Below are 8,318 nucleotides of genomic sequence, written 5' to 3'. Positions count from 1 at the left end.
GTACAGGAGGAAGCAGCGGTTGACAGCATAAACTTTGCACTTACAGGGAGCTCGAGGATAATTCTGTTCTCTCTCTGACTCTCTGTGTGACTTTAGGGAAGTAAGTCTACCTTTTGGAGCCTTACTCTTTTCATATGTAAAAGGAGGCTAAGTAATAATGCCTAACTCCTTAAGGTGATTGGTTGGACTAAATAATATGTACGAAGCTCTGAGCACAAAGCAATTGCTCAGTAAGTGGTAGATATTATTACTAATTTTTAAAAATTTTATTGAAATATAGTCGATTTACAATGTTGTGTCAGTTTCAGGTATACAGCAAAGTGATTCAGTTATATATACATATATATATATGTGTACACATATATTCTTTTTTAGATTCTTTTCCATTATAGGTTATTACAAAATATTGAGTACAGTTCCCTGTGCTAAACAGTAGGTCCTTGTTGCTTATCTATTTTATGTACCGGTAGTGTGTGTATGTTAATCCCAAATTCCTAATCTATCCCTTCCCCGCCTTTCCCCTTTGGTAACCACAAGTTTGTTTTCAATGTCTGTGAGTCTATTTCTGGTTTGTAAATAAGTTTATTTGTATCATGTTTTTAGAGTCCACATATAAGCGATATCATATGATGTTTTCGTTTACTAAAATGTTAACATGGTTATTTCTAGGTGATGGGGTCTTGCTATTATTATGTTTTTACCAATATATCACATATCCAATGTAAATGACTACAGTATGTATTTCATCACATGAAGTGTATATGGAAAACTATGTATCTTTACATGCATAATTTCCTATCTTCTGCTTCCTGTCCCTAAACAAGTTTTATCTCTGATACACATTGGGTCACTTTCATCTGAGTCCAGTGAGATAAAGAAGACAAACAGTGTTATCTCTTTGGGGCAGAGGAAGGACGCAGGATGTGGGGAAGGCCTCCAGTGAAAGGCAGCTGTCAGGTCCTACTGACACTGGAACCGAATCTTCTGAGTTCTCTGTTAACGATCTTTCTTGGAACAGGATGGAAAACAAAATCAAATCAGTATTCAAAATCATGAAGAGCTCCTATTCAAGGATTGCTTTAACATCTTCTCCGTTTTTCCTTCTAACTTTGATTTACTTCCAAGGCCCAATATCTCGTAGCTGCTTGTGTACATCTAGTATTTAACTGCTCCAGCTAGATTGCAAACACCTGTCTCTGTACTGGACACGTGGTTTATTTAATAACAAGTTAGTTCATTAGCACGTTTTAGGAGTGAGAATTGGTTTAGGGTTCTTTATACTATTTCTAAAACTCCCTGGAAGTTTCCTGAATCTTAGTAGATTACATAAGATCGGGGTTGGTGAAAAGCTTTCTGGTACCTTCTGGGCAGAAACTGAGCATTCTTTATTTTAAATCATTAAGAAGATTTAAGCATACTTTATGATGGTTTAACCATAGCAACATAAAAACAACTAAATTTCCTCTCCACCCCCCGCCCCCTGCTTTTTTCCCCTCCATAGCTTAAAGGGAGCTGATGCTGGCAACGGGATCCGAGTGTTTGTGCCTGACGTCGGCATGTTCATAGCCAGTCTGACCATCTGGCTGGTCTGTAGGAACATCGTTCAGAAACCAGTGACTGAAGAAGCAGCGCAGTATAACCTGGAGTTTGAGAATGAAGAATCGGTAAACGTGACTTTGTGCCTCTTCCTTCTTTGATTTCTGGGGCCTTGACCTTGGTAGGTTGTGACAGTGTAATAGTGAGATATGCACTGTGCTTCATGCCCTCCCGTGCTGGGCGGTTACTTGACACACCCTCGTGTGGGCATGCTCACCCATGCCTGGGCCACGAGGAGACAAGTTCGGAGACCATGAGGGCTGCCCTGCGAGAGGCATCGTCCCCTAAGGGCCTGGGCTTGAGCCTGTGTCTCTTCACTGTCATCTGCCCTTAATTCAGATGGGGAACCTTTCAAATTTGTATCGTAGCCTATGGTCTAGATACCTTCATTACTGCAATGCTCTTAGAGAAGTAACACCTGGTAGTTGTAAGAGAAAAAAATTAATTCTACCTTGAAGGAGGCTTCCAGTCTGTGCACCTTGCTGTCCCGAGTCAGTGTGTTAACTCCACATGCTTCCATCGAGGTATTTTTAAAGCCCTCCAGAGAAAAAATATATGCATTTGGAAGAGTGTAAGAATGAGTAAAATGTATGTGCGTTTTTAGCTAAGTTTTTATCTGGACCAGGGGACACATCAGATTTCACTCCGTGGTGAATGGGAGCATTCTGGCGTGAGACAGCTGTCACTCTGTCCCTGACCTGTTTGTTCTAATAACTGCACTTTGTTATGTGAGTCTAGGTGACATTGACTTAAAAAGTAATTGATTTGGTAATTGAAAGATGAAATTTACAGTGAAAAAATTTCCTTAAAAGAATACATTTGGACATTTGACATAAGACACAAGTACCAAATATTTCATTCCTAAGCTTTGGCAAGAAATTAAACCTATAAAACTGAAGTTACTTGAAATTACTTGTATTGAGAATGATAACCACGAAGCCATCAAAGGAAGAAAATTCTCAGTTACAGCAGATGATGTACATGCTTCAAAGAAGCAGCAATTTACCTTGTATACTTATCAGAAATACAACAACGAAGAAAGAGTGAATATGATTCAATTAACCTCTGCAGACTAGAAATGATGTTATTGCCTAAAATCCTTATGGGTAAAAGATATACAATCACATTGCATATCCATATTCTACTGTTTTTAAGACAAATGTTCAAAAAGGTACATGGTGTAAAAATTAATTATAGCAAGGTAATAACTACCCATCTCTTGTATTCAAGTTTGCAAACTACACAACACTTTTTGGTGTCCTGAAAATAGATAAAACTATGAAGGTGCTTTTTCTTCTGGTTGGCTTTATAATTATATGACAATTTAAATTTTTAAGATCCATTTTTACATTTGAAATTTATTTTATAATATTTACAGTTTTGAAAATCAGCTGGCTTAAATAATGACCCCAAATTTTCCAGGTTCAGTGAAAATAAATCCATTAACTCAAGCTCTCCAGACTTAGGGTTTTTCATTATTATTATTTATAAAGTGAGGTTGATTTTCAGTTATCCTCATATTATAGATGGAGTGTAAAGGATATTTACTGGGAATTGAGTGGACTCTAAAGTCGGACTTGGAAGCCACCTAAGGTGGCTGTGTGATGTTGGAAAAATTGTTTATTCTCTTTTTCTGCAAAGCAGAGATTGTTGTGAGGACTTAATAATAAAGGGCACCCGCTCTCCCTCTGCTCTTCTCCAGTTTGAGAGGCAGTAGAACAATCTCAGAAATTTCAAATTCAGAGTCTTGTAGAATGAAAGAAAGCTAAGTTGGAGGGTGAGTTTGAGGCCATCCCACTTGGTAAAAGAATCCCGTCTGTGCCTTTAGTAACAGACAACCATGACTGAATTATAAAGCTTCCTATAAAAAGGACTTCTGTCTCCAAATTCAAACTCTCTTTTGCTATAAAACTAGGAAAACCTACTCTGACCTATGGAAGATAAGGGATGTTAGGTTAAGGTGAAGATCACACATCTGGTGAAGAAGAGACACGATATCATTGACTAATTCTAAAATCATGTTTCCTTCCTGATTCCCCTCGGTTCTCCAAGACAGGCTTATGGTACCTCTCTCCCATTTGAAAGTTGTTTAAATATCTGTGCCCTATATATTATTGATGACATTATTTAACAATAAGGAAAAGAGGGGTAGCTACTCTAAACATTATTTATTGGGGCTTTGAAAATACTAAATATCGTTATTATGAGGTTGATTTCCCTCTCGGTTAAGTTTGTTTGGGTCTAATTTAGATATTAAGTTCCATTGTCTTAGTACATTCCAGCCCCCAGATGGCCCAGGGGAGCAGGCTAGAGTCAATCTTCTGAGATGAATCCAGGAGGAAATCTTACTGGGGAACCATCTAGCTAGAGTCTGAAAAGAATAGAAATACATGGCCAGGAGAAATAAGCAAGACAAGTTGTTTTATTTTGAAGTCCCTAGCATACTTCCTGCTACTTGTAAATCTTGGCGTTTGTGTTCTAGATTGCTTGGTTTTTGAGGATCCTTTGAATTTTTTTTTTTTAATTCCTGGCTTTTTTTTTTTTTTTTGGCTGCGTGCACGGGCTTTCTCTAGTTGCGGCCAATGGGGACTACTCTTTGTTGTGGTGCACCGGCTTCTCATTGCATTGGCTTCTTGTTGTAGAGCAAGGGCTCTAGGGCACGTGGGTTTCAGTAGTTGTGGCACATGGGCTCAGTAGTTATGGCTTGTGGGCTCTAGAGTGCAAGCTCAGTAGTTGCGGCACATGGGCTTAGTTGCTCAGCGGCATGTGGGATCTTCCCGGACCAGGGATCAAACCCGTGTCCCCTGCATTAGCAGGCGGATTCTTCACTGCGCCACCAGGGAAGTCCCAAGGATCCTTTGAAAGGATAGTGTTTGCTGGCGTTCCTTCTTCCTTCATTTATCTCAGTGGAGAAATGGCAGATTAATCAATCCTCTGGTGCCTGGGAGAATTCCTTTTCAAATCTAGCATGGTTTCAAAGTAGCAACTAATTCCTGGAGAAGGCTCAGGAGTCTTCCCTAATCTTCGTGGACTTGTTAATGAGGCTCAAGTTTGCTGTTTTAAAGGGCATCACAAACCCAAGAATTCCCCCTAAAAATCCCCAGGGGGCATGGGTGGGAGGCTTTGCCCCTGTTCTTGAATTTTACAGAGAGCAGACCTCAGTCAAGAACTAACTCCCCAAGTGCCATAAAATGTTCTTTTCCAGCTGACGTATCTGTGGTCTTGTTTATTCATTCATTTTAATTCGGAAGCAGATCGACAAATCATAACTGGGAAAAAGATTCTGATTCTTAAGCCTTTAAAAAAATAAATTGTGTTATGAAAATTAGATTGTGTAGAAAGGTTATCTGTGCGATAAAACACCAATTACATCAGTAATTTTAGCAAGCTGATAACATCTGTGTATTTATATACTTCTAGGTCTTTCTAGCTATTTAACGAGATTTCAGGCCTTATTTTTTTTGAAACAGATAATAGTTTAATATACTATTGAACTAAATTTATGATAAATTAAATCTTTATTCAAGTAGGAATTTTAGTCTCAACTTAGTCTGCTTCAAGAGGCATCTTCTAAATAGTCTGACAAATCAAACATGAAGGATATAAAGAATATTCCAGTATAAATCATTGCCCATCCATTAAAAATTCAGTGATGTAACATTTAGATCCTGATAATGTTATTTGGAAATTCCTTCGGAACCTCAAATCTGCACCCTCCTTTCTAATACCTAACGTTCATTAGTCTACTGTAACATCTGGCCCAGAAAATGACCAGCTGGGCTGCACGTCAAGCTTCAACTTTGAAGCTCAAGTTACTCTTTTTTTAAGAGCAAGAAACAAAGAATGGAGGAAATCAATCTCTTTATTGTCACCTTTTAATTAGGCATCTGCTCAGTTCCCACCTGAGATCTAGTCCAGAGTCACCTGCTTTACGTTTTCTACATCCTGGCTTTCAAGCACAAAGACACGGTCATCCGTCTCTGTTTGTCTTTGGTTATAGAGATTATTACTGGCCCTGAACCACCCGTTTTCTTTTATGAGAACCAGCTAAATTTAGCTCTTCTGACTGCTGTGCTCCCTGTAGAAATGAAGAATTCAGGGAGTGATGACAAAAGCCACAGTTCTAAGGGTGCACAGACCCTTCCTGTTGCCTAAAAGAGTCCTGAAAGTTTCAGGACCCAAATAATTACTTGTGATGAACTAAGATGCAAAGAAAATGCATGTCTTTATTATTAAAATGTCAAAAGGTTGAGCAGTGCTGTACCTACCCTGGAACCCACCACTTTCCTTTCCCATCCTCCCATCCATCTGTCTGTTCCTAACTCCAATCAGAACTTTTTTCCGGAGCCTGATCTCTGCTTGGAGCACTGTGCCAAGTATAGGGTGGGATGAGGCTTTAACTCATTTTGAATTTATTTTTGCATACTGTGTGAGAGTAGTTTCATTCTTTTGCATGTAACTGTCCAGTTTTCTTAACACCACTTATTGAGGAGACTGTCTTTTCTCCATTGTATATTCTTGCCTCCCTTGTCATAGATTAATTGACCATAAATGGGTGGGTTTGTTTCTGGGCTCTCTATTGTGTTCCATTGATCTATGTGTATGTTTTTGTGCCAGTACCATACTGTTTTGATTTCTCTAGCTTTATAATATAGTTTGAAATCAGGGAGCATGATACCTCTGGCTTTGTTCTTTCTCAAGATTGTTTTGGCTATTGGGGGTCTTTTGTGGTTCCATAAAAGTTTTAGGATTCTTCTAGTTCTGTAAAAAATGCCATTGCTACTTGGTAGGGATTGCATTGAATCTGTATATTGCTCTGGGTAGTATAGACATTTTAACAATACTAATTCTTCCAACCCTTGAGCACAGTATATCTTTCCATTTATTTGTGTCATCTTCAATTTCTTTCATCAATGTCTTATAGTTTTCAGAGTACAAGTCTTTAACCTCCTTGGTTAAATTTATTCCTAGGTATTTTATTCTTTTTGATGCAGTTGTAAATGGGATTGCTTTCTTAATTTCTCTTTCTGATAGTTTGTTATTAGTGTATAAAAATGCAACAAATTTCTGTATATTGTATACTGAAACTTTGCTTAATTTATTAGTACTGATAGTTTTTTGGTGGAGTCTTTAGGGTTTTCTATATATAGTATCATGCCATGGGCAAATAGTGCCAGTTTTACTTCTTTTTAATTTGGATATCTTTTTTTTTTCCTTGCCTAATTGCTGTTGCTAGGACTTTCAACACTGTGTGTAAAAAAAGTGATGAGAGTGGGCATCCTTATCCTGTTCCTGATCTTAGAGGAAAAGCTTTCAGCTTTTCACTGTTGAGTATGATGCTAGCTATGGGTTTGTCATATGTGGCTTTTGTTATGTTGAGGTATGTCCCCTCTATACCCATTTTGTTGAGAGTTTTCACTGTAAACAGACGTTGAGTTGTGTTGAGTGCTTTTTCTGTATCTATTGAGATGATCATATGATTTTTATTCTTTGTTGATTGATCTGTGGATGTTGAACCATCCTTGCATTTCTGGAATAAAACTTACTTGATCATGGTGTGTAATCCTTTTACTGTATTGTTGGATTTGGTTTGCTAATATTTTATTGAATATTTTTGCATCTATATTCATTGGAGATATTGGCCTCTAATTTTTTCTTGTGGCCTCTTTGTCTGGTTTTGGTATCAGGGTAATGCTGGCCTTGTAAAATGAGTTTGGAAGCATTCACTCCTCACCAATGTTTTGGAATAGTTTGAGAAACATAAGTATTAACTCTTCTTCAAATGTTTGATAGATTTCCTCTGTGAAGCTCTTTGGTCCTGGACTTTTGTTTGTTGGAAGATTTTTAATTACTAATTCAGTTTTGTTACTATTATTTGGTCTTTTTATATTGTCTGTTTCTTCATGATTCAGTTTTGGAAGGTTATGTGTTTCTAAGAATTTGTCCATTTCTTCTAAGTTGTCCAATTTGTTGGCATATAATTGTTCATAGTAGTCCCTTATGATCCTTTGTATTTCTGTGGTAACATCTCCTCTTTCATTTATGATTTTATTTATTTAGGCCCGCTCTCTTTTTTTCTTGGTGAGACTGGCTAAAGATTTAGCACTTGTCTTTATCTTGTCAAAGAACCAGCTCTTGGTTTCACTGATCGTTTCTATTGTTTTTTAGTTTCTATTTCGTTTATTTCCATTCTGATCTTTATTATTTTCTTCATTCTACTAACTTTGGGTTTTGTTTGTTCTTCTCTTTTTAGTTTCTTCAGGTGTGAGGTTAGTTTGTTTAATTGAGATTTTTCTTGTTTACCAGGATAGTCCTGTATCACTATGAACTTCCCTTTTAGAACGACTTTTGTTGTGTCCCACAGATTTTGGAAAATTGTTTCCATTTTCATTTGTCTCAGGTATTTTTTTAAATCTCCTCTTCATTTCTTCATTGACCCAGTGATTGCTTAGTAATATGTTGTTTAGTCTCCATACGTTTGTGTTTTTTCCAGTTTTCTTCTCATAATTGACTTCCAGTTTCTTACCTTTGTGGTTGGAAAAGATGCTTGATATGATTTCAGTCTTCTTAAATCTATTGAGACTTGTTTTTTGATCTAGCATGTGATCTATCCTGGGGAAAGTTTCATGTGCACTTGAAAAGAATATGTTTTCTGCAGTTTTGGATATCTATTTTCCATCTGGCATAATGTGTCATTGGTTTTCTGTCTGGATGATCTATCC

General features: G+C 37.4%; 1 protein-coding gene across 1 annotated transcript in view; it reads left to right on the top strand.

Moving 5' to 3' along the window:
• The first annotated feature begins 1,540 nt into the window (after positions 1-1,540).
• The window catches only part of PIEZO2 (piezo type mechanosensitive ion channel component 2), a 148,754-nt gene continuing 141,976 nt past the window's right edge, over positions 1,541-8,318 (top strand). The window contains exon 1 of the mRNA XM_067699726.1: positions 1,541-1,664. Coding sequence (XP_067555827.1) covers positions 1,557-1,664 — 108 coding nt within the window. The 5' untranslated portion in view covers positions 1,541-1,556. The remainder of the gene's footprint in view (positions 1,665-8,318) is intronic.

This window comes from Pseudorca crassidens, chromosome 12 (genome assembly GCF_039906515.1).
Source record: "Pseudorca crassidens isolate mPseCra1 chromosome 12, mPseCra1.hap1, whole genome shotgun sequence".
In the NCBI taxonomy this organism is placed as follows: Eukaryota; Metazoa; Chordata; class Mammalia; order Artiodactyla; family Delphinidae; genus Pseudorca; species Pseudorca crassidens.
The sequence above is the reverse complement of the archived record's forward strand: the minus strand, read 5'-3'. Positions and strand labels throughout refer to the sequence as shown.